At 50.6% G+C, this 25,701-nt stretch overlaps 8 protein-coding genes across 8 annotated transcripts; 4 read left to right on the forward strand and 4 right to left on the reverse strand.

The window, feature by feature from the left end:
- Nucleotides 1-17: 17 nt before the first annotated feature.
- Nucleotides 18-3,092, forward strand: AAFC00_000140 (uncharacterized protein; the record flags this gene model as incomplete). Its single annotated transcript, XM_069340605.1, has 4 exons — nucleotides 18-54; nucleotides 382-599; nucleotides 661-2,901; nucleotides 2,958-3,092. The coding sequence occupies 4 exons, from the start codon at nucleotides 18-20 to the stop codon at nucleotides 3,090-3,092; spliced, it is 2,631 nt and encodes an 876-aa protein (XP_069196341.1).
- Nucleotides 3,093-3,552: 460 nt separating this feature from the next.
- Nucleotides 3,553-5,077, reverse strand: AAFC00_000141 (uncharacterized protein; the record flags this gene model as incomplete). Its single annotated transcript, XM_069340616.1, has 2 exons — nucleotides 3,553-4,668; nucleotides 4,721-5,077. 2 exons carry the CDS (start codon nucleotides 5,075-5,077, stop codon nucleotides 3,553-3,555), a joined length of 1,473 nt encoding a protein of 490 aa, XP_069196342.1.
- A 596-nt stretch (nucleotides 5,078-5,673) lies between these two features.
- AAFC00_000142 (uncharacterized protein) lies at nucleotides 5,674-7,434 on the forward strand (the record flags this gene model as incomplete). Its single annotated transcript, XM_069340629.1, has 1 exon — nucleotides 5,674-7,434. One exon carries the CDS (start codon nucleotides 5,674-5,676, stop codon nucleotides 7,432-7,434), a length of 1,761 nt encoding a protein of 586 aa, XP_069196343.1.
- A 7,342-nt stretch (nucleotides 7,435-14,776) lies between these two features.
- AAFC00_000143 (uncharacterized protein) lies at nucleotides 14,777-16,584 on the reverse strand (the record flags this gene model as incomplete). Its single annotated transcript, XM_069340672.1, has 3 exons — nucleotides 14,777-15,842; nucleotides 16,177-16,456; nucleotides 16,521-16,584. 3 exons carry the CDS (start codon nucleotides 16,582-16,584, stop codon nucleotides 14,777-14,779), a joined length of 1,410 nt encoding a protein of 469 aa, XP_069196344.1.
- Nucleotides 16,585-18,839: 2,255 nt separating this feature from the next.
- AAFC00_000144 (uncharacterized protein) lies at nucleotides 18,840-21,101 on the reverse strand (the record flags this gene model as incomplete). Its single annotated transcript, XM_069340675.1, has 5 exons — nucleotides 18,840-20,333; nucleotides 20,393-20,688; nucleotides 20,747-20,842; nucleotides 20,904-20,983; nucleotides 21,067-21,101. 5 exons carry the CDS (start codon nucleotides 21,099-21,101, stop codon nucleotides 18,840-18,842), a joined length of 2,001 nt encoding a protein of 666 aa, XP_069196345.1.
- Nucleotides 21,102-21,860: 759 nt separating this feature from the next.
- On the forward strand, nucleotides 21,861-22,300 carry AAFC00_000145 (uncharacterized protein; the record flags this gene model as incomplete). Its single annotated transcript, XM_069340687.1, has 2 exons — nucleotides 21,861-21,885; nucleotides 21,984-22,300. 2 exons carry the CDS (start codon nucleotides 21,861-21,863, stop codon nucleotides 22,298-22,300), a joined length of 342 nt encoding a protein of 113 aa, XP_069196346.1.
- A 369-nt stretch (nucleotides 22,301-22,669) lies between these two features.
- On the reverse strand, nucleotides 22,670-23,365 carry AAFC00_000146 (uncharacterized protein; the record flags this gene model as incomplete). The annotated part of the gene is made up of 1 exon (XM_069347925.1): nucleotides 22,670-23,365. One exon carries the CDS (start codon nucleotides 23,363-23,365, stop codon nucleotides 22,670-22,672), a length of 696 nt encoding a protein of 231 aa, XP_069196347.1.
- Nucleotides 23,366-24,864: 1,499 nt separating this feature from the next.
- Nucleotides 24,865-25,689, forward strand: AAFC00_000147 (uncharacterized protein; the record flags this gene model as incomplete). Its single annotated transcript, XM_069340704.1, has 1 exon — nucleotides 24,865-25,689. The coding sequence occupies one exon, from the start codon at nucleotides 24,865-24,867 to the stop codon at nucleotides 25,687-25,689; it is 825 nt and encodes a 274-aa protein (XP_069196348.1).
- Nucleotides 25,690-25,701: the final 12 nt, after the last annotated feature.

Consider the following 25,701-nt stretch of genomic DNA (forward strand, 5'->3'; position numbering starts at 1 on the left):
CACTGTTGACTCGCATAATGTCTGACTCGGAGGACGATAAGCCTCTAATCAAGGGTATGTCATGTGCATCAACCACTGCCATCTCACATTTCTGTTCACTTGCATTCGCGCCGCACTCGCGCTTTTCACTTGTTACTTTTTCCAAACATTCCTGTGGGAATCGCTCACACCTGGGATGCTTGTCGTCATCTCACACCAACTTGTCTCACCAATCCATCTATCTCATTTCATCTCCCATCCACCGCTGGTCCTTGATCCCTTCACACAGCTAAACCCTGCCTGTGTATCCTTCACTCTGCTGTCATCAGGACCGCACTGGCACACTCTCTCTCGGCACTGCTCACATCTTCGAAATAAGACACTGACACGAAATGATCTCAGCCAAATCCTCAAAGATCGTCGACGCTGCCGACTCTCGTCCAAGCACCAACGGCAATGTTCAACCCGGCATCTCCATCCGCAATGGTCCCGTTGACGACGAGATGCATAGCGACGAACCCGCTCAGAATGACAGGGCCAATGGAACCAAACGCAAGTCTTCGATGACCAACGGGAAGACCTACAAGGACGCCAGCGATTCCGAAGACGATGTGCCCTTGGTATGTGGCATCCGCTACATGTCCCGCCCTCGCCAACCGTCCCGAGCTGACCCAAATCTAGACCAAGCGACGAAGAACGTTTCAGCAGAAGAAACCGCCGGAGGCGACAGCTGCTCAGATTGGCCAAGAACCTGATGATGACGGTCCTCTTGGCCAGAAGCTGCAGAAAGAGAAGGCTTTGATCCAGCAGAGGGCCGAGAAGGAAGCAAAGGCGATCCGTGCCAAGGCCAAAATTGAGGACGACGATGACAGCGATGATGTTCCGCTGCAGAAGCAGAGAAAGCCTGCTGCCGCAAAGAAGACGAATGGCGTGAAGAAAGAGGAGTCCGATGACGACGATGTGCCTCTCAGCAAGAAAGCCCCCGCCGCGGCGAAGAAGAGCACGAAACCTGCTCCAAGATCGGCAAAGTCAACTCCTGTCGCCGCGAAGAAAGGAAAACAGGCCGTCAAGGAGGAGAGCGAGATGCCAGAGGATGAAGAAGAAGAAGAGGAAGAGTACCGTTGGTGGGAAGATCCTGGCAAGAGTGACGGCACCAAGAAGTGGACCACACTTGAGCACAACGGCGTTGTGTTTCCCCCGGAATACGAGCCTCTGCCGAAAAACGTCAAGATGCGATATGATGGTGTTCCTGTGACTCTTCACCCCGAGGCTGAAGAAGTCGCTGGCTTCTACGGCGGCATGCTCAATTCGACACACAACGTCGAGAACCCGACCTTCAACAAGAACTTCTTCAACGACTTCAAGGAGATTCTCGACAGGACCGATCACGGCAAGGACAAGGACGGCAACACTGTCAAGATCACCAAGTTCGAAAAGTGCGACTTCAAGCCCATCTTTGAGTACTACGACAGCGAGCGACAAAAGAAGAAGAATCTTTCCGCTGCCGAGAAGAAGGCTATCAAGGCTGCCAAGGATGAGGCCGAGGCACCTTTCACATATTGTGTCTGGGACGGCCGCAAGCAGAAGGTCGGCAACTTCCGCGTTGAACCACCCAGTCTTTTCCGAGGCCGTGGTGAACATCCCAAGACTGGCATGGTCAAGAAACGCGTTTCCCCCGAGCAAATCACCATCAACATCGGCAAGGAAGCCACAGTTCCGGCGCCGCCTGAAGGTCATCGATGGAAGGAAGTGCGCCATGATCAAGAAGGAACTTGGCTTGCGATGTGGCAGGAGAACATCAACGGCGCCTACAAGTATGTCATGCTTGCCGCCAATTCTGATGTCAAGGGCCAGTCGGATTACAAGAAGTTCGAGAAGGCTCGTGAACTCAAGAAGCACATTGACAAGATCCGAAAGGAGTACCAGCGAGATTTGAAAGCCGAACTCATGGCTGATCGCCAGCGTGCTACTGCTGTCTACCTCATTGATCAGTTTGCCTTGAGAGCCGGAAATGAAAAGGGTGAGGATGAGGCCGACACGGTCGGTTGTTGCTCTCTCAAGTTCGAGCATGTCACTCTGAAGCCCCCAAATAAAGTCATCTTTGACTTCCTCGGAAAGGACTCTATCAGGTTCTATGACGAGGTCTCGGTAGATCCTCAAGTGTTCAAGAACCTCAAGATCTTCAAGAAGGCTCCCAAGAAGGAAGGAGATGAGATCTTCGATCGTCTCACAACCAGTGCCCTCAACAAGCATCTGAGCAACTACATGCCTGGTCTCACTGCTAAAGTTTTCCGTACCTACAACGCTTCCTGGACCATGGCTTCGCTGCTGAAGAAAATGAAAGCCACAGGTACCATCCCAGAGAAGGTCAAAGCGTACAACGACGCCAATCGCGAGGTAGCCATTCTCTGTAACCATAAGCGCACAGTCGCGGCTGGTCACGCTGCTCAGATGGAGAAGCTGCAAGATAGACTCGATGCTCTCCGCTATCAGCAGTACCGAACCAAGCTGATGATGCTCGACATCGAGCCCAAGCTGAAGAAGAAGCGGGGTGCTGAGTATTTCAGTCTCCCCGAAGACATCTCGGAAGAATGGGTGTCGAAGCACATCGAGGATCTCTACGAGCAAGAGCGCGTCAAGATTACCAAGAAGTTCGAGAAAGAGAATGAGAAGCGTGTCGCTGATGGTGAGAAGGAGATGAAGCAGAAGGAACTCGACGATCGCCTCAAGGCTGCCAACGAGCTTAAAAAGAAAATGGAGAAGGAGAAGAAGACTGGCAAGGTCGAAGCCGAGGGCAAGGCACCGACCGTTGAGAAATACGAGGCGCAGGTCGAAAAGCTACAAAACCGCATCGAGACCATGAAGATCCAGAGCCAGGACAAGGAGCAGAACAAGGAGGTGGCTCTGGGCACCTCCAAGATCGTGAGTGATAAGCAGACACTTTGTGAGCACGATCGGCTCTACTGACTTTTTCCTAGAACTACATTGATCCTCGCCTGACTGTTGTCTTCTCCAAGAAGTTCGACGTTCCGATCGAGCGTTTCTTCTCGAAGACGCTGCGCGAAAAATTCGCATGGGCTGTCGCGTCCGTTGATGAGGACTGGGATTTCTAAGTTCTTACTGCACTAACAAATCGACTCCATGCTGGAAGCATCGGACTCTGCCGTCAGCATCATTGCTAGCACTACTCGAAGCGAAGCGTAAGCCTTGCCATTGATGACGCAAATGAACATGAAGACCAACTCTCGAAGGCCAACTTGATTGCTGCGCGTATCAGCACGGTAGCGACACGCCAGCTCTCACACTTGCACTGCGGCGGTCGCTCAAGGCTGTCTCAGGCAAGTCTATGTAACTAGAATATACAATTAAGTTGAGCCAGTTTCCATTATCGTTTCTCCCGTATCTCATTTCTATCATCCCTACTGCAGTGTGTCAATGGACATGATTGATGCTATCCTTATTGTCACGTAGGCCGGTCTAAGTATTGAACATCATCTCATCCTCTCTTGAGATTGCCATCATACAAAGCCTCGGAATTGTACGAGTATGTCCATTTCTTGTCCTGTAGCATAATCACAGACCAAGCACATTGGATGGTCGATTGCGACCGTCCACAGACGCCGTGCCGCAAAGGCTTTCTTCAATCGAATGCTTGAAGCCCCTTTCCTGCGATGCGATCTCTAACTTTTCGAGTTCTGAAGTTGTATTGTCCGTTGATAATGCATCGGATTCGCGCTTCTCGTCAAGTATGGGTTCACTGCTGCTGATGTGCTCGCTTTCGGCCGCCATCTGGTGCTCCTCTATATCAGGCTCAGTAGTTTCCGCATGCACGTCATGTGCTGAAGATGCGCGGCTCTCTCTCGCTGTGGCCTCACGCTCAACATCTGGCTCCTTTTGGGTAGATATCGAATTGTCCACCTGATTGTCGTGTGCCGAAGGTGCCCTGCTCTCCCTCCCTGAGAATGCATGCTCAATGACTCGACCTGGCGATCGAGCTCTGCCGGGTTTTATCTCGGCCTGCTCGTGATCCGACTCTATTGCTACAGTCCCTGGGGACTTGCTGGATGCGGTGGCGCCTTGATCTGTGTTAGAAGATGCATCTGTCGCGGTGGGCATCTCAGCCACTCCTTGGCTAGAAACATGCTCCTCTCCTTCAAGGGCATCATCAAGTTCTTCGCCAAACAGAAGCCTAATCGTCACCACTAAGTACGGTAACCCCGACTTCCTATTCTTCATGACGAATCTGACGGTATGAGTCCTCGCGTCAATCCATCGCAAGACGTTGAGTGAGAAACCGGGCAGTTTTAGTGCATAGTCCTTCCAATCAATGTACCCATTATGAAAATCAAACTGATAACATCTACCTTGCTCGAATGTGAAGTTCTTTCGGTTCTCCTCAATCGCGAAGAACTTTCGTCTTTTGGCTTCATCAGCAGGTATACCTGCATCTTGACGGACTGACTCGCCATCCTCTAATCCACCCTCTACGAGAACACTCGCAGGAGCCACAGCTTCTTTGCGTTTCCCACCTAGACTGAACGTCATTGCGCTTCCGCATAGAATTGCTCCATTCACCCATGGCTGATCTGCATATGGATCGCAATTGAGACTAGAGTCGACGAATCGTTTGCAGATTTCGAATGCTGTTGTGATGAACCTCGATGGTATACGGTCCCGTATAGGATTGACCTGAACCAGATCAACGACAATATAGACGTAACATGTACTGCTTGTGACTTACCAATTCGATTCCCCATACCAAGTCGTCTGCACTAACGTCCTCTTTCGGTACCCATGAGAATGCAATACTATACGTGTCTTTCGGATGCGCCGAGTCTTCAAAGTAAGCACTTTGCGCAACCGAGTGGCCTGGGATGCCTTGGTATTCGCGAATTCGTACTGCAACCCGGGTGCCCTGATCGAGGATGCAGTCGTCACTGTTCACTACAACTGTGTTCGCAGTACTGTTCTCGTAAGAGGTACCAGCAGTTACTTTCAAACGGTATTTCTCTGTTGTCGAAGATGAGCTGTCTTCATCTTGCGACTCGGTCGTTGAACGGCCGGTCACTTTTGATAGCTTATCCTTTAGTGAAGACATGTTGGGTTCGAGGTGTTTGCGAGACGAGAGGAGCTTTTGGAAAGAATCAAATATGTTACAGTGTACTCGAGTATGTACAAGCGATTCTGACTACTACCATTCCAAGGTCTCGAATGCATGAGATCTTGGATTACCTTAATGGTGCGCTGGACCATTCAATGACGACATTCAACCAGAGACAACCCAAGCTGTGGTTGGCGTCGCTGTGCCACGATAAGGTGTAACCGCCAGAAGGTAGTCCATTACAAGTATCGTGCTTGTTCCGCGAGAACATCACTCCTGTTGAAAGTCGTCTTCACCCTGTTGACCAGTAGACTACAATTTAGTCGGCGAAGGATGACTCGGCAAACAGAACATTACTTTGACGGCGCGCGATGACTCAGTGAATATATTATAACTTGGATGGCGTAGGATGACTCAGTGAATAGTCCGTTTCAAGAGCTGACTTTAGGTTCCGTCAAGGCACACGCCATCTCCGCATCTGGAACACTGCCATATATAATGTATCGCGACTCACCCAGGTCAGACTATCTCTATAACTTTTGACAAAAGCTAGTAAATGATAGGTTTGGGATCTATCATATCGTCGCTAGGACATGCCAAAGAAGCATAGGCAGGCATATCTGAACACCAAGCCTAATTATGTTCACTCCTTGAAAGGTGGCAAACAAGGTGCCGTTGTGGATGCGGCATCGTCACCTACACCACCAAATCTTACAGTGAATGAGCGATTATCTCAACTCAGACTAGCACAAGCATCGCCTGCATCTTTGGAGCGGAAACGAGAACTCGCAGAAGCGTCCAACCAAAGATCGCTGCCTCCAAGTGTAGGACAGGGTATATTCGGACAAGCACCGACTGCTGCTCCGAGACCCAGACCAGGAGTCAGATCGAGGATTCGCTTACGGACACCTGGTCCCGCTCCACCACCAAGTTGGCAAAGCGGGTCGGCCGCTTCACGAAGTCATCATGGTTCGGTCTATAGACTTGCTCGACCTGCTGGTAGGACTTTCGGACGAAAACCGGATGTCGATAGGCCGCGATCTCAGCTAGCCTTAAGATTCATCAAGCTCGTTGGCAACACCCCTGTGCGAGATGGCAGCCTCTTGCACTGCGCGCTACGGAGCGCAGCTGAGAATTGGGAAGCCATAGTTGAAGATTGCTTGTCGGAGCTAGAGTACTTGCCACTTCACTCGCGATCAATATTGCTCAGCTATCTATCAACGTATGGCCCACTAAATGGGGTCGACGTTAGGATTCTGACCGCTCTATTCCCTGGGTTATCTGATGCTACTTGCTTAGATCTGACTGGATTCGTGGGCTGGAACTTCACTTTGAAAGAATTGAGGCGATGGCTAACAGTACCTGTGGAGGATATCCCCGCGTCTACTTCAGGAGACTCGGCCTCGAGTGGTGATGAAGTTGTAGAGTCTTGGGAGGAAGAAACGACCGACGACATTGTCGCGCCAGCTATACCGCCGGCTCTGACTTCTCGAATTCGATTTCTTACCAAATTGTCTTTGGCATATCCTCCATCGACAATATCATGGGGTGATCTTTTGTCCCTCTCCAAAGACTTGGGTACCCTGACACACCTCTCACTGGCACATTGGCCAGTGCCGACGAGGACACCAAACATGAAGACAGCATCATACATTACAGGCACGGGCACAGAGGAAGCCGCCAGCTCGACGACACTCTACTCGGAGCTCGACAGGAACTTCGAGGAGTCCGCAATCATCCTCCGACAGCTCAGCGAGAACACCTACTGTCTACGCTGGCTCGATCTAGAAGGGTGTTCGCAATGGCTAGCCGCGCTCACATGGCAAGCCCCACCTCCAGAAACAGATGATTTTCCAATCCGTTCCGAATGGGAATCAAGCACGAGACAAAGCAAGCCCAGAGGACCGGACTGGCGGGGGGCGTGGAGAAACATTGCCTATCTGAACACGAGCCAGACCTGGGTGCCTCAAGAACGACAATTCATCAACAGCGCAGCCTGCAAAGGCCGTCTTGCGGCAAAATATCACATTCTGACGTCTACATCCCTACAGATCATTCTCGATCTCGTCAATTCATCGTCTGCAACAGACACAGCACACGTGCAAAAGCAGTGCGAAGTCTGCTTGGCACCCAGGAACGGAAGCGGTGATGCGCAATGCGCGGTCTGCACTGCTTACTACGATCAAGAGACTGCGAGGTTGGCTCGATGGCTCGAGCGAGAAGTCACTGCTTGGGACGTTGGTCGCGGAATCATCAGTGCTAGAGCCGGCGGCAAGGGGTTGCCTGTTTTTGATCATGGATGGCAGAAGAAGGAAACATACTCTGTGTATGCGGCGTCCGCGCCCGATCGCTAGAGAAGGATTGTGATGCGGTGACAGGAGGGATGTTCGCGAAAAAAGCAGGGTTGAGTGGTCAGCTGGCGACCCTGTCCACAGACGGAGTTGCAGTATATATATTGCATCGACTCCTTTCATGAGTAGACTCGATGGCTACTATCTATGTCTTGTTCTTGTTCTTGTTCTTGTGCTCGTACTTGTCTTTGTCGACGACTTACCGGGCCACTTGTGCTGCAGGGCTCATGCTGGAAGACTAGAGCATAACAGCTGCTGAATGCCGGAAACGATTCACCATTATTTCTAATATGACAACTATAACATGATGAAAACACCAAACAAAAGGAACCCCTAAATTGCAAACCTATTTCTCCAACAATCCCTTCTCCCTAACAGACCAATTTCACCTTTCCTGGACGCGTCTTTTTTTTTGATTATTTCGTCGTCGAAATCCTGCCATTTACCGTACCCTTAATCCTCAAAACCAACGAGAGAAACACACGCCCACAACGAAAACAAAATCCAAGCAAACGACCTGACTACTCCCCGAACAACTACCGAATCCCCTCCGTCCCTTCCTCTCCTTCCCCATCACTTATCAACCTCAGGAAACCAACACCTTCCCCTTTTTCCCCCCTGACCAGAAAAGCCACACATCACCGACAAATCATACCCGCCCCACCAGACGCAGACGGCGGACAACTAGTCACAGTCCCGGTAGTGAAGACGGTGGTGTAATAAGATCTTGGCACGGGGCAGGTCGATGGGCGGACGGTTATGGTTGTTGCTGTTGGGCGTCAATTGCTTTCTTTTGCTTATGGAGGGGCTTGGGACTTACTGTATTGGTTTGATGTGCTTCCTGAACTTGGGATTAGAGATGAGGTTGGATAAGATGTAGTTGGTAGGGATGATAAGGATGAGGACGAAGGTGGGATCGAGGAGAGAGGAGAAGAAGAAGGAGAAGAAGAAGAAGAAGAAGAAGAAGAAGAAGAAGAAGAAGAAGAAGAAGAAGAAGAAGAAGAAGAAGAAGAAGAAGAAGAAGAAGAAGAAGAAGATGATGATGATGATGATGATGATGCGGATGAAGTGCTCAAACTCGAGGTCATGGTCGATGTGGTTGTCAGGCTTGATACTGGCGATGACGACAGAGACGATGACGATGATGCTGTTGTCGAGGATAGTGGTGAAAAGGAGAAGATGCTTGTAGATGAAGTCGAACTGGACGTTCCGCTGGAGCTCAAGCGACTAGATGATGTCGACAGACTGCTCGAGGAAGAGGAAGTCAACGAAGAAGCACTCGAGGAAGACGATCCAGGATCAAACGAGGTCGATAGGCTAGTCGTCGAAAGCGTCGAATTGTCCGGTGGAGGTGCAGGGGACACCACAATACCCGCGACGTTAGTAGGATCAGGCACTACTCCAGTGACCTCACTGAACAAAGTGCAATTCGTCCCCTGGTAGTTGACAGCGACACAATTCGCAAAATCATTACAGAGATTCAGACATGCTTGGTAGGTCGGCTCAGTGGCGCGTTTGACGGCTCTCATCACGAAACTCAGAGCGTCCAGTGCAGCTCGTTTGCGCGTGCCGTCGATGTCATCGGTTTTGATCGTTGTACCTGTGTATGCGTAGCCACAGCTTAGTTGGTAACTGGTTCCGTCATCAGAAGAACATTGCGATTCAGTGTCTGCGCTCGATGCCTTTTCAGCACCTGCCGAGGGACAGACTTGACTCTGACTGGCTGTACAGGATGGAGCTGTGGTGCCGCTGAAAGTCGCTGTTGGTGGGGTGGTTGGTGGGGTGGTGGAGGTGGACGATGTGGATGACGATGGCACAGACGCTGAACTTGTTATCGTTAATGTTTGCTGTGACACGCTGGTGATTGTCACTGTGCTTTGAACTGTGCTGGATACAGTGCTCAAGCTGCTGCTGATGCTTGTGATGCTCGTGGTGCTGATGCTGCTGCTACTACTGCTGCTACTGACAATACTACTGCTGATGATGCTGCTGCTGCTGCTGCTGCTGGAGGTACTTGGAGTCACTACCGAGCTTGAACTTGATCCAGTCGAGGAACTGGTCGATACAATGAAAGTGGTCCCCGTGTTCGGCTCACTAATGATAGTCAGGCTAGTTGTAGTGCTTGATATTGTACTGACAGGTAGCGAGAGAGCTGATGAAGAGACCGAAGAAACCACAGAGGACGAAGAGGACGATGAGAGGGTAGATGTACTCGATGAGCTCGAACCGGATGAAGGCGACTCCGGTACGGACGACGACGTTTCAAGAAGGGTAAAAGTAGTCGTTGTCTGGGAAGATGTCACAATCGTCGTGACTCCCAGAGTTGAGCTGATTGTACTTGTTGAGACCGATACACTGGTTGATGAAATCGTCGGTACTTCAGTTCCACTACTAGAGATAGACGTCGTTGGGATATTAATGCTGCTAAGTGAGCTTATCACGGAGGTAGATACAAGCTCTGCTGTAGTGCTAGCAAGAGACGAAGGCAAGGAAGTTATCGACTCAGTACTTGACGATGTAGTACTCGTAGGAGACGAAGACAAGGTAGTGATGGACTCGGTGACAGCACTTGTAGAGGTTGATGATATTGGACTTTCCAGCGTCGATGACGAGCTCGAAGACGAGGAGATCAGAGAAGAGAAGCTTGACGATGCTGTGGTAATGCTCGTAGAAGTAGCAGTGATGGTAGAAGTGGTAAGACTTGTGGCCGAGACCTCAGAGCTTGACAGTGACAAGGTTATCGAAGAGGACGACGAAGAGTCCGTCAATGGCGCCGAGGAAGTGTCGGGAGAAGGAGACGGCTGACTTGGCGACACCAACACAGCATATGCGGTAGTGTTACTGCCGCCGTTCAAAGTTCCAAAGCTAGTTCTCAGGTAGCTAATCAATCAGTCGAGTATCAATGTGAGCGTAGTAGGAAGCCATACCAATAGCCGTTAACCATGTCGGCATCTCCACTATATGTGAACTGAACGCAGCCAGAGTAGACATTGCATGCGTGCGAGCATCCAAGGATGCCAGTCCTAGTCACCTCGATCAAATCGGCTGCGACATTGGAATCTGTCGCACAGTAGACGTTGTACACTGCTCCATCGGTGTCTGTGATTGAATGTCGATCCTGCGTATTTTCCTATTAGCAAAGGGTGACAATGAACATTCTTTTACAAGACTAAATTTACCATTGATGGACACTTCAGGTCGCCAGTTGCTGAAGGGAAGGCACTGACAGTCGAAGAGACAGCTGAAGATGCCCCACTCGAGGTAATCGTCGACATCCCGGAAGTAATCGTATCGATAGAGGAAGATGATGAGATAGTTGATATCGACGAGCTTTCCGCTGATGTAGTCAGTACCGATATTGGAATAGTCAACGAAGAGGATGTAGTCGTCAAAGAATTAGAGAAATTGGAAGTAGAGACAGAAATGACCGATATTGGGGAGGCAGAAGAGGTCGTGGAGACAGAGGAGAACGAAGCCGATGAAGACGAAGTATTCGTTACCACTATCGACGTCCCCAAAGAAATGGTAGAACTGTTCGTCAACGTCGTTGTCAAAGAAGGTACAGCCGAGGAAGTACTAATTGAAGTCGTCGAGACAGGGATAGTTGAATTCGTCGTGATCGTGACAACAATCGTTGTCATCAGAGACGACGAAGTCAAGTTCGCAGACGGAGATGTAACCACGGATATTGTGGAGGTTGGCAACGATACTGTCGAAATTGGCAACGACAACGTGATCGATAGTGTGGAAGTGGAAGAAGAGGATTCGGAGGATGACAGTGACGTGGAAGTCATAGAAGTCGTTACATTCAGGGACAAGGACGTCGGAATCAGACTTGAAGAAGTAGCGCCTGTGGTATTCAAAGACAACGAAGTCGGAATGATAGTAGATGTGAGACTCGTGGCATTCGACGTTGTCATTGTACTGTTGATAACAGGAGACGAAGAGGACGAAGTCAAAGAAGTCGTGTTCGAACTCGAATATATCGACGTCGAAGTAACATTCTGAGACACCGTAGAAGTCGTGATCACAGTTGTAGTGTTCGCAACAACAGAAGTAGGCATTGAGCCTGATGTACCTGTCATGGACGAGTTCGAGCGAGTCGTGGTCATGCTAGTTGTATTCAGCACGCTGGTAGTATTAGCGAGAGCTGTAGTAAAAGTTGCACTAGTCGTATTCGAGGCGCTCGTAATGTTCACAGCAGTCGTTGAATTAGCTGGGACAGTGGTGATTGTCGAAAGGCTAGCAGATGTTGTTGTCGTCGTCGAAGTGTTTCCATAGTACACAGCGTAGACTGTGGTGCTGCCAGCAGACTGCATTGTGCCGGGTATGTTGTGCAAGTAACAAAACCCTGTCACCATGTCTGCGTTGTCTGCAGCGTAGCTGAAAGTGACGCATGTGCTATCAGCGTCACAAGCTACCATGCAGCCATTGATGCCGTTCGAGGTTGTCTTGATAGATGTCGCAGGAGCATTGGTATCGGAGCTGCAGTATACACGATATGCTCTCATGTTGGTATCTGTGAATGTAGTGTGGTCCATCCCGGGACAAGTAGAGCCGGTTGCCGCCGGAAACCCTGTGGCCAAAGACGAAGACGGAAGGCCGGTCGCAGGTGACGCTCTGATAGCGCCAACGTAGGAGTCGGTGCCAGACATGAACCTCATGGCTGAAGTCATATTAGACTTGATGTAGCAGTTGCCTGCACCCGCCCCAAATGAATTTGCCGCTCCGACGAACGTGAATCCATTGCAACCGACTATACCGTCGCATACAGCAAAACATTGATTGAAACCGTTCGTGACTGAGCGACCGCTACCAGGGCCAGTCGTATCGTTGCCGCAGCCAATGAGATACTGAGCGCCATAGCTGTCCACGATCGTGTTCTGATTGTTCGCAGGGCAAGAGTATGCGCTGGAGCTCGCAGTGGTTCCAGATGTAGTTGCAGGTGTAGTAGCAGTTGTGATAGTGGAAGATGTGTTGACGAAGATGCCGGTAGCCGATGTCGATATGGAAGAGGTCGTAGAACTTGTGCCCATGCCAGAGCTGACGGCGACTCCAGCTATACTACAAACAGCACTCAAGGTTGCGTAATCAACATTCGGTCCGTTTGGATTCGTGAATCTGTAGAAGTGATTCAGGAACGCGGTCGCAGAGTCAATTGGAGCTCCGCTATTGGCACCATCACGAGCCCTGACATTTGCCCAAGCGTGGATCCAAGCTGCTAGTCTGTAGTGCGTCACGATGCCCTGAATGCCGTTTGCAGCTCCAAATTCATACTTTGTTGCTCGTCCGTTCACCAACGTCGTCGTTACGTTGCTTGACGACTGACCGTCGCGTAGAGACCTAAAGTGACGTCAGTTATAGCATGTGAAGAGTGGCACATACGTATCAACGAACCAGTCAGTAACGGCATGGGGAAGGGCAGGAAGACAATATCCACGACGACCGCCACCAAAATATGGGATCGTATCATCAGCGTCACCATGGATCTCCATCCATGGGACATTGAGCCTTCCAGGGTTGCAAACCGGCTGTATGATCGTGTTGGTGAGCTCAGTATAGGGAACATTATTTATACAAGTCGTGTCGGTGGTGTTCGCATACATGGCTCCTGAGGAGATGCCGAATGCTGCGAATCTCGTCGACATGTTTGGATCACAAGCGAGAACGTTGGTGAAGCCACCACCATTGGAATGTCCCGAAGCGAATATCCTACCGGTATCAATGCAATAGGAGGCAGAGAGACTGGTAATGAGTGCGTCCACAAAGCCAATATCATCGACCGGATACTTTGCGAAGTCTGGATCCGCAGCCCAGGTGCCCTGAGGGAAAATCAGTCAAGTATGGCAAGTCGATCCGGAGAGGTAGCTTACGTTAACTCCATTGGGGTACACAGAGATACCATATGGATTGAACTTCGGAAGAGAATATCCGGACTCTGATTCCATGGCAGTACCAGTTTCTCCCTTGCCATGGAAAGTGATCAGGAGTGGAGCGGCCTTGTTCGGATCATAAGTTACAGGTATGTTGATCCTGTAATTGCGAACCCTGCCATCCGGTGCCGTGAAGGTCATAGACGTAGTAGCACCTCCCGCAGACATACCAGCAGTTAAAGGAGATCCACAGCCTTTGCTCGCCAAGGCATAATTCGCAACGGGAGGGGGATATGGAGGCGTGCCAGCGTATGAACACAGGACAGCGCTCTGTACGCCTGACTTTGAGAAGACTCCAGAGTAACCATTCTTCAAGTAGCAATTTCCAGCACTGTAAGAAACATGCACACAACTAGCGGTAGTATCGCACAAGGCCATACATGCTGCGAAGCCGGTGACCGATATCGTCGAGAAAGCCCCGGTATTACCGTCCGAGCCGCAAAACACGATGTAACTCGCATTGTTACTAGATATATAAGGACTATTGTACAGCCCTGGACAGGGAGCACCAGAAGTCGACTGCGATCGAGAGAAATGAGGCAAAGTAAAGAGTGTGAGGGCCACAACCCATAGGGACTGCAACGACCGTACCATGTTCGCGATTGACTCTGGTAGGACAGCGAATGGATATCTCAAAGACCTTGAGGTTTAGGAAAGATGGTGAACAGACATGTGAGAAGGAGACCATGGGAGAAAAACAATCGAGGGCCAGAGGAATGTAAGAGACCTACATACATAACAACGGAGGTCTAGCCTCGTATACGGACAGCCATGCATTCCATGGAGCATATGCAAATCAAATGTGAATTTGAGAAATGTAGGAAACGAATCACTATGACCTGACCTACCTTCGCCACTGGGCACGAGGTGAACCCCCCATGATGACACAGACAGTGGATTACTTTGAAAGGAGAAATATCGATATCGATGTTGGCATGCATAGAAGACTTACTTGGTTCTTGTACTTCTCCGGCACATGTGGTAATCACAAGGGTCAATCGAGTTGAGGGTCTGCTGGAAGGAGAGGCTGGAAGGAACGACGGTCGAAGCGACCAAAAGCCCTTGCTTCAAACGCACTCTTGGCGTCCAGAACATCAGTTTCTCTACTTCTGCAACGATGCCAGAAGCGTCACATCGGGGCGAGAACATGCATACATGGCTAGGGGTACAATAGCTTGTCATGTTAAAATCAGCAATGTGTCTCATTTTACTAACTAGCTATGAACCATTTTTGGAAGATGAAGTCTCTGACAAGAGACGTCAGATCATAATAGAAACGTAGATGTGCAGTGTTCGTTCGTGATGTACATCGTGACTAGGTAACAGGTCATGAAAGGGGTCTTGTTCTGCCTGTGTTTGTTAGAAAGGGTATGATAACGGCGGGCGCCATGCATGTCGACGACTTACATTATCTAAAGTCTACTGCCATGAACAATCTTGTAGTCGACAGCAAGCTCGCGGCCATCGTCATCAATGACAAGGACTCGCACGCTTCCACGACCGTTGTCGAAAGACTCGGTGAGACGGGCAAGAAGGTTGGACTGGTCCAAGACTGGCAGGCCTTGCTTGACATCACCGGTCTCGGTCATAGCGACAACCTGGCCATCGTCACGGATATCCAAGACACGGTACTGCTTGAAGACAGGTCCAAGCATGTTCTGGACGACAACAGAGGGAGAGGGGTTGGAGATGAAGCTCGACTCCTCATTGAGCTGCTTGGTGAACAGGTCGACACCAAGGTAACGGTGCTGACCAGTCTGAGCGGACGTGGTGATACGAATAACCTGGCAAGGACGACCTTGCAAGATCAACAAGTCACCGATGCGGATGTGGTGGCAAGGGATGGTGATGGTGTTCTGGGAGGAACCGCCATAGCGGGCGGCGGGAGCAAAGGGACGAGAGCCAGACATGGTGATCTCGTGCTCTTCAAGGGGAACGTCTTCTAGGTTTTGGGGGTGTTGGGGTTGGTGGGGTTGGTGGAGGTGGTGGTGATGGTGGTGGTGATCGGCTCCGTGGATGGGGTGGAGGATGCGATCAGCAGCGCGGTGGAGGCCGTGGCGGATGGAGTGGTGGTGACCTTCGTCGTCGTAGTATCCCATGAAACCTCTGCGTTTCCTTGGGGGATCGACGCTGGTGCGGGTGTCGATCTGGGCTCGGAACGAGTTACGGGCCGCAGGCGATGATGTTGCTGGTGCCGAGGGCAAAGCAGTCACAGGTGCTGATGCTGATGCTGGGGCAGCGTAGGACTTCTCGGTGCGAGCTGCAAAGGACTCCGGGTAAGGAGGCTGGCGTTGTTGACGGGAAGTTGGGTAGTCGTCGGCAAAAGGACTGGTACGTTGACGATAACCTCGTTCGGCTGCGTCAATGTTGCTTTCCAAGTGTGTGGCAGGGCGGTGAGAGGTAGGATATTCACGGTCCCAAGTCTTGTCCTGGACGTTGATCTGTGCGTTGTCGTAGCGTTGGTATGGCTGACGGTAGCTGATAGGTTAAATAGTATTAGCAAGGATGTGCTTGGGTGTCAATGATATTGATGCTTTGACAGTGACGATGATGGAAGGTCCGGGTTGATGGTTGATGATCGAGGCAGGAGCAGTAGCAGTAGCATCCGCACGAGCGTCAGCACCAGCAGCACCAGCAATCAAGTCAGACGTATGATGTTGACGTGGCAACACACTAGTGAGTGGAGTGATGAAGCCATCTGCACGGCCAAGGCGGGAGTAGCATCCCGAGGATAGATTGATTGAGGGGGCTGGTTGGGGGGCAATGATGTGCAGACAGAAAACAGCAACTGATCTGATTGCGTGAGACTCACCTCTGGCTCTGGTTGTCGCGGGGTGGCTGGGTGAAGCGGTCTTCCTCGTGGATAGAGACTCTCTCTTCGCGCCGACCGGAACGGCGAGGGGCTGATTCCTCGTAGACGCTGACCTCCTCCTCGAAGCGGTGGTCTTGACGGGGGTCAGGAAGCTGAGAAGAGGGTGAACGAGTTTCGTGACCTTCCCGTCCGACGCGCGAAGTGGAAAGGTTGACCTGCTCGTCTACCTTGAGCTCTGTAGACTGGTTGACAGTATCACTCCTATACGAGGACGGGAAGACTGTGATGGATCAGCTCTGCTTCTTGAGTGTTGCTGTTTGCATGTATCCCCTCATCGGACTTACCACTGAAGGGGATGGGGACCTGTTGCTCATCTGTCAGCGCTGATGCTCTATACGAAGGAGGCATGATGATGCATCCAGGGGACGAAGGCGATCCGAGGACGATAGTTACTAGGGCACTTACTCTTGCGTCAAAATCCAGATTTACCGGATTGAGGGCGTTCCTTCTTGAAGACCTCTCGAATCGTTACTAGAACAACTCGAAAGGACAACAAGAACGAACTGAAGTCCTTGTTGGGGGTGGGATATAAAGGTTGTTGTTGATGTGTGTAATGGGAAAAGAGCGCCGATTGAAGCGGAGTGACGAGTGTGATGATGATGGGGTCTTTGCAGAGTACTAATGTGCGGTGAAGACTGCGATTGGAGGCGGCGAGGTAGAGCTGTTCTTTCATAAAGCTATGATAACGATGGGTACTGATGATCTGCAGAACAACAGTTCGAATCAACAGCCCGGGTATCCTAGCGGCTAACGCTTTTAGCGGCGAACGGGTTTGTTAATTTATCAAGCTGTGGAGCTTTGACTGTGACCAGTGGTTGCGGTGCCTTGGGATGAACCCTTTTCCTGCCACACTCCCCGCCCTCTTTAGGTCCTCGGATGTGATGGACCTGTCTCGAGTCACAGATACAAAGAGTGAAGTAGTCTTACACTAGAATTAAGCCTCATGCTATTCCCAAGGTTGGTCGCTGGTTGATCCAGGAACGAGGTTTGCGATTCTGCCTTGCGAGCAGAGGACCTGAAATGCACGTGCAGCCGAGATCCTCGTCTGATAGTCGGATTCACCGCTACAAGTAAGAGACGTCCATTCGCACGTCGATTCTTGATATTGCGATTGCGCAAGTACAGCATTTGCCATTATAGACTCCTTGCAGCGGCTTCGAAGCGTTCGATCGAAGCGATCGAAGGCTGCCCGAATGTCAGCTTACCTTACCTGGCTGGGGAAAGTAGTAATCGGATTGTACTTTGGGCTCCGACCACTTGCAGACCTCGGACGTGATACAGTAGTTACGGCTTGCATGAACCCACCCCTAATCCTTCTGCTCGTTTTCACTTTACGAGTAATTTGAGACTGCATGTGTCGATCTTGCACTACTGTGCTCGTACGGAAAAGCGGACCACCATTTCCCCAACCTTGCTTTGATACCTGAATGGCTGGCTGGCTGGCTGGGCGTGGCTGGGGCGGGGGGATGGGGGGGGGGGAATAAGAAGCAAGCCACGCGTTTGGGAGAAATCAGGATCAAGCGATTGGTTTAGTGTTGCATTCGCAGATTGGACAACAAAGCTGGTCGTAAACAAATAGCGCACACATGTACACAAACCCAATAACAACACAGTTGACAGACAGTATGCCAGAAACCATCAATTGAGATAGCTGTTATTCAAGAAGAAAACGCATAACGTTCGACGTTCGTCTTTCTGTACCATGGAATTTAAGCTTAGTTGTAGTCACCGTTTGAGCAACCGTCGTCGCATGATTCACGATAAGCGAGCCTCGATCGATTATGTGAAGAAGTTCGAGTCCGTAGACCATCCTGTTCGTTGAACACTGCACGAGTGTCTGATATCGTAGTAGTCCATGATTTGAATCCAGTATATATCCAGATGAGGAGTTGTGCTGTGCCATATCCTAAATCTGCATCGTCATACAGCAGGTGAGATACTGTAAGGTATGCAAAACAATCTCACGTGCGTAACCCTGGTTCTCACAGCATCATAACAAAACGCAACTTTCCAACATGGCAAATCAGTCGTCGATTCCACCACCTTCATATGTTTATAACAAGACCTTGAAATTTGGGCTGCGCTCACAAGTCTAACAAATTTTGTTGCAAACAAGGCGACTTTTCTTGATTGGTGGATCATGTCCAAGTTCCTCGAGGTAGTAGGGTGACCCTGGTCTCATATCGTAACGACACCGCATGTCTGACACCTTACCAATCGTTGGTATAAGGAGCTTCGGTGTAGTAGTACTCAGGTTTGTACAATATCTGAGCGTTTTTACATGCTTGGTCTGCTTGATGGTGTGAGAAAGATAAGATACATTAGCTTTGTTCGTGTCACAGTTGAGGTGGAAGGGACTGCTGCTGCTAGCCTCAACAGTCGTTATTTGTGATTGCGACACGATTGCAAATCGTATTGCTGGCAGATATAGTGAAGATGACAATGCACGACAAACATTACATGAAACTGGATGTGTAGAGAGCTATCGATTCTGGAATATTCTGCACAGCAAAAGACACGTTCGTAATGCAAGTAAAGAATCGAATAATGACTACATATCCACAAGTCTAGTATGCCTCCTTCAGGCTGAGAATACCACTCCTCTACCGCTTCTTCTTTAATTTCTTTGGCCCAGGCGGCGGCGTGTCCCCAACTGCCCGTAAAGTCTGCGCAGCTGTGCTCTCTCGAATCACTACACCCTGAGCTGCCGCTGCCTTGCCCTGACCCAGACTGATACCTCGAAGACCCACACTGGTGTGGTCCACCGATCGCAGGCTATCTATACTCCTTCTCGACACGTGTGAGCTCCGATCGTCCTGTCCGTTGTACGGCAATGCTGTCGAGGAAGGTTGCGTAACAGTGGTCGCATCTTTGGCTTGTGGAGGCGACGGGGATTCGGAGGTACCAGCTACCTCGTCCGATGACCACCACCCTTCGGGCCGGGATGTAGTGGACTTCTCAGTGATTTGAGATGCGACTGGTGAGTCTGGCACTGGAGGAGATTGGCGGGGTACACTCCTGACGGGCACTCTACTGCTTGAGGGTCTCGAGTGAGGTGAGGTGGTCGAACGAAGAGCGATAGGGGAGAGAGACGAATCCGTCTCGTTTCCTGCCGTGCGGTCTGTGTCCAAAAGCATAGCGCGTTTCGACACCGGCGAGCCCTTCCCATCCTCTGAATATGTTGAAGGGCGGTTTTCGAGAAGGAATTGGTTGCGGAAAACTCTGTAAGGAGAGTCGAGGGTCTTCCTGCCAGGCAAAGATGCGTAGAAGTCCAGAGCCTCTAAGACATGAGGAAACACCATCTTGTCCACATCCGATGCCCATAAGAAGTCCAGATGCTCGTAGTGGGGTATCTCCTTTGCTACAGTATGTCTGGGAAGCTCCTTCAGCATGACTTTGATGTTGACTAGACTGTCACTGCCGCCGTAAACGAGCACGATAGGCGTCTTGATATTCCGTGTAGGATATTTGGCCACCTTGTAATACTTTGCGCCTGCTGATATTGAGAGTGGAGCTTGTACTTCATCGTCATACATCTGGAACGTGCCATTCCTGATGATCTGAAGCCAGTGCACCACAGACTTTGTGCTGCTGAACGAAAACAAGTGAGGGTAGGCGGCAAGCTTCTGATATTCGGTGATGTTGCGCGCATGCCAGCCGAACAGATACTTCAAGCTCAGATCGATTACCCAGGTGAAGATTGCCGGGTAGAGAAGAGCTTGCCACATGGTTGTACTACTCAATATCGCTTTGCGTCCGAAGGCCAAGAATAGCACTTCCGGCGAGGCCTTGATGAAAGAGCTCACTATACCTGATGCGAGACCGGGTGGGGCCATCGCAGGCGCAAGAGCAATGAAGACATCGACCTTGTCGTTCAGGTTTGGATGGATGGACAGGGTCGCAAATGCCTGCGCAGTCCCTTGCGAGAAGCCAATGTAGGAGAGAGAAGGCTGATGCGTGGTTGCCAGAATATAGTCAATGCTGTCGGGAATATCGTGGAAGGCGAATTGGTCTATGGAGTAGTTCCAGAAGTCTGGGCTTGTAGGTGAATGGTGAACGCTCTTCTTCGAGTACTTGTTTCCACGATTGTTTCCCAGCTATTGCTTGTTAGATTGAACCAGCGCAGCGGCACATCGAACAAGCCAAACGGACTCACCCAGACATCGTAACCCTGTTCTACCAGTACGAAAGGTAGACATCGCTCTTTCTCGGTTAGACACACCCAGACCTCGCTGTTCATCATAAGACCATGATGAAGGTAAGCGACCCTTTTCCGTAAACTGCCTTCTCCACTGTTGACTCGTTGGTCTTCTTCACCTCTGCGCCAGCCGAGTCGATGTAAGCCTAGGAGATATCCATCCTTGGTCTGCACGATGTGCTCTTCAGCGTAATAGCCATAGAGCTCGCAGAGTTCAACGAAGTCTGCTGCGTCGGCAATTGGTCCAGAGACGCCTGTGTCGGTCAGCCTCCTGGTCCGGCATGAAAGAACGAAAAAAGCAGAGCAGCCCACCTTTCTTCCTGTCTCGCGACTTCTTTCCCTGAGAGGAAGACAAGTAGTTGAATACTCTTCGGGAACAACCATATAAGAAACGAATGACGGGCCGGGCTATCTGCTGTCAGCACCGATGCGATTCTAGCAGGAGTAGCCGAATTATATATCTCCTTACGCAGGGCCAGGGTAATAACCCTCACAACGATTTCCAAGCCGATCAGGATGAAGGAGCCCACAAGGGCGAGATATTCAGGGCTAGGGGCGGTAGTCTCAGTATAGCGCTACTTTCTAAGACGACGTGCATTGAGCAGAACAGGAGAACAGGCTGCCAGACATACAGATATAACCTCCCGATCAGTGGTACGCGTGGCATGACAATGGCCAAGCGCTGCGCAACTCTTCAAGTCGCGCGAAGATGGAGGTGGGTGATTTATATAGCGGCAAAGAGCAACGCCGCTCGGTGGCGTTTGGAGACTTGTGCTTCGACTCCGATGTGCTTGGATATCAACTGCGGAGAAGGTGGCAGCATTGGCTCATGTCGGGTGCAGCAATATGCAGTGAGGTGTCGAGACATGCATGCACCCAGGGATTCTTTCGCAGCAACAGCCGGATATGAGACGGGGACTGTGGTACAAAAGCAGCCGCGATGCTGTAAATGCAGTGGAAACGGCAACTACGAGATTGACATCATCACCCACTTTCCCCTTATGCTCTCTCACTTTCAGCATGTGAAAGCGCTCGGCCACAAAGCTTGGCATTTCTCGGGTCAGCAGAATACTGGGGGAAAGAAGCTACAGACGATTAAAGACAAGGCAGGTACGGATAGACGTCTATGCATTAATTAATGGTCGTCGAATCCGAGGTATTGTTGTTCATCGAGACTTGTCGATAATTCGGTTGCGACTGTGAGCGCTCGCCCCAACATTATAGTAACATATCGGAAGAGGAGGCCAATTCATCGTACGACCAACAGATTAAATTTCCCGAAGCGGATCCGCATTCCGCAACCTGGCGCATCCGCGTGTCATACATCCGACACAAATCATCAGCGGCGAAAAGACCACCAGCCCACCTCATCAAGACTCATTCCATCGAACCCCGCCCCTCGGCCGGGCCTCGATTCGTTCACACCATGCCATCTTCCTGCAAAGATATTCGTACGCAAAAACCCTTTCCCCCTCAAGCCCGCGACATGACGCATGGCAAGAGAAAAGAAAAGAACACAAAAGTCCTGATGAGGAATGAAAACCAATAGGTGCCGCTCTGGCCGAATGCCTTCAAAACTCCGACTGCGTCATGGTGTACCAGAACTCTGCAGCCGACTGTCTTCGACCGCCGCTCGTTGACACCTTACCGACCCGCTGCTTGCAGCTGAAGAAGGGCTATGGCGAATGTAAGAGAGGCATGGTCGATATGCGCAAGAGATTCAGAGGCAACAAGCCCATCGCCGCGAGTACGGAAATCGAAGCCGGTGCAGATAATCCCAAACATCAATTATATGCTGGAAAGAGCGCGTTCGGCGATGTCAAGACGACAGATGGGAAAGATGCACCTCCCGAGGATGATTCGTGAGAGGCGCCTGTTTTACTGGAGTGTAAGATACACGTAAAAAGATCATGATGCATAGAGACTTCAGCACGTGTACCAGAAGCGGGCCTTACTGGTGTCCGATCACGATTTCCGAGGCGAAGCAGACGACCGAGGAGACCAATATTTCGATTTCACACAACATGTACATTTGACTGTCACCGCAGCCATCCGATGCCGCGGGCAGTAAGCTAGATCAAGTCCCCGCGCGATGCCAGATAACCGATACCCATAAGTCGTTCCAGCACATACTCATCATACACGACTTCACGACTGCCAAAGCGACCTTCACAGCTAATAAGAGTACAATCGTCAGCCCTGCTAGTGCCCAGTGTATAGCCAAAGAGCGCGAGCTTACTCTTGGATGGAGCTGCACTGGATTGCACCTTCGTAATGGTAATCCATATCCGATGATGTCCATGTTTTCCAAGCTTCGTTTGCCTGTGAGGCTTTCTGCATGAATAGATTCATTTTGATGCCTGTGTCGCACGTGATTGCGGCCTTTGTGCTTCGTTGCCATCTCCTGACTAAGTGGAGCGAGGTGCACGGCGGTTGACACATATACATTTTGCGCCAACTCGCATGTTCATAAAGCACTGCTGGATCTATGGAGGGTAGTCTGTCGGCTGGACAAGTGATGTTGACATCCCAGGACCAATGACCCGAACTTGGCTTGTCTTTACGGGGGACGTCAATGCTGGACTCGTCATCCCGGGTTGACGCTCCGGAGTCTTGCTCTGCATCACTTGTGATTTTTAATGTGACCGTAGGATATCTGCCGTCGAGAATCCGTCTCAGCATGAGATTGTTCCTGGGCCTCTCGCCTGGTTTGTTGATCGGTCTTCGAGCATTGTACGACTTGGTTTCGAGTGACCAGTCCGGTCGCATGAATAGAAGACGCTGTATGGTCGGCGAATTGGTGATTACACCCCGCCATATTTGTGACACACGTTGAGCGACAAGAAGTTCAAGCGGAGGGAGAAAGGAGACAATGTTTTCAAGTAATTCAGGCGTATCAAGAACAAGCTGCGCTGCACTCGAGCTCGCCATGAACTCAGCTGCGTTCGAGAAATCCATTTCGACACAATTGCGCAGGAGAAATGTGAAGTGGTTTGGGGATAGGTGAGAAACGTGGGCAACGGGTGTCACGAGGGTATCATCACTGGAAAAGCAAAAGGAAACTCTGACAACGGCCTACCCCTTACTATTCTGGCGCCGCTATGAAACGGTGTGTTATTGGTTGGAAGGGGATTAAATGGATGTAAAGCAAAGAGATATCGTGACAGACTTGGCGTTTCTTATCTTTTGTTTTCATGGCGCGCATCATAGTGGCATCGAAATGACCAGCGTGAAAACCATGCGCGGAGCTCCATGGCTAAGTCGAGGTAAAATACCTTACCTACCTACGGTACCTACCTGTAGGATCTTGATAGAGATGAGCGTGAGCATGTGCCTCGGGGAGGTGCGTCATAGGTTTGGTGGGGTCGGCTGATCGCGCGTCTACACCCTTCCCATGAGCATCAGGCGTGCTGCCATCACCGATCGCGCTTTGCCGATGAAAGGGCTCGCCGGACGGGCTCAAATGAACGTCGCAATTGAACGGTATCGTACGTAAGGTACTGTTGGTCTAATGCTCTGATGCGGAACCTCCGTCTGGCCGGAGAAGAAACTGTGTAAGTGTCCGGTACAACTCGATGAGGCCGCAGCACTTATAGTACGTAGACACAACCAGATTACTTGACGTGGTCCATAGAGGATTTCCGAGGACTGTGTAAGCAGATATATACTCGTCAACACACGTCGTGTTCTGACTCTTCGAGACTCAGTGGCACTTGACGTTAAGAAGAGTGGAGGTCTCGAGTTTGCGTAAATGCTGTAGTCAATGTCACGATCATGAAAGATCCTTCGAGGGTTTGTAGGACATATTAACGTCACTCATGGTCTTGCCATGCAAAAATGACCGCGACACCGTCGACCTTATCTCCTCAGACACTGTGAGCAAGAGCACCAAGTAGCCAGTAAGTAAGCCTCTCAAGTTCCTGAGGAGAGGGCATAGTATTTATGTAGTTAAAAGAAGACACTACGTCAGTCAGTCGAAGGGCAGAATTAGAGAAATGTGTTAAGGCTGCGTGTAGATCCCACGCCTCGTCCGGAGTCCGATGAATCCAAGTCCGAAAGTGGAAGCGCTACAGTAGATTTAGTGTAGCTATATCAATGCTCGACGACTGGATCCTGGAATGAACGTGTGCTTCATTTCTGGCGATGTACAGTATCGACAGAAGAGTTACGCCAGTGTCTGTGGGTGGTCGAGGTCGGAAGATGCAGTATATCTTAATCGATCACCATGGCTAAAGATACAAACAAAGATAATTACAGTTGTGTCGTCTGTCACAAGGTATGCTCCTTAAATTCATAGTGCCAAGGGCGATACTATCGATAAGGTTTGGAAGTGGGATGCGCTTCTAGAGTCATCAACTTTTCTAGCACCGACTGTTTGTATATTATTTGATCAAGTCGCGAAATTCATATCAGAACAAAATTCACGTTCAATGACAAGCATCACGATTGGAGTGCTTGCCTTGCAAGGCGCATTCAGCGAGCATCTGCAATTGCTGCAACAAGCGTCGGATCTGGTGGCAAACGATTACCAAGACCAGCAGTTACAATGGCATTTCATCGAGGTGCGAAAAGTGGAGGAACTTGACAGATGCGACGGACTTATTCTCCCCGGAGGCGAAAGCACCACGATTTCCTTGGTGGCCGCTAGATCTGGCATTCTGGAGCCTCTACGCGAATATGTCAAAGTATCTAGGAAGCCGGTATGGGGAACATGTGCAGGCCTAATACTACTAGCCGAGTCGGCGAACAGAACCAAAGCAACGGGACAAGAGCTCCTCGGAGGACTGGACGTGCGGGTCAATCGCAACCATTTCGGACGACAAGTTGAGAGCTTCGAAGCAGAGTTGGACCTTCCCTTCCTGAAAGAAGTGGTAGGGCCTGACTCTGGCACGGACAAACAGCCCTTCCGCAGCGTCTTCATCCGCGCACCCGTCGTGGAGAAGATTCTCGAGCCACAATCAGGAATACAAGAAGCACAATCGCAGCTGGCAGATACAGTAGTGGCACCGTCCAAAGCAGCCACCACGACCGGACCCAAAGTCGGAGAATGGCCAGTCGAGGTCATGTGCCGACTGCCAGGACGAGCAAAAGCGCTGCGAGACAGAGAGGTGACTGCAAGCGAGATTGGCGAGGAGGGAGACATTGTGGCAGTCAGACAAGGCAACGTCTTCGGAACGAGCTTCCACCCCGAGCTCACAGGCGACGCAAGGATTCACGCATGGTGGATGAAGCAAGTCGTGCAGAGTGTGCAGTAAAATAGACGCAAG

Source organism: Neodothiora populina, assembly GCF_041146345.1.
Source record: "Neodothiora populina strain CPC 39397 chromosome Unknown canker_contig_1, whole genome shotgun sequence".
Lineage (NCBI taxonomy): Eukaryota > Fungi > Ascomycota > Dothideomycetes > Dothideales > Dothioraceae > Neodothiora > Neodothiora populina.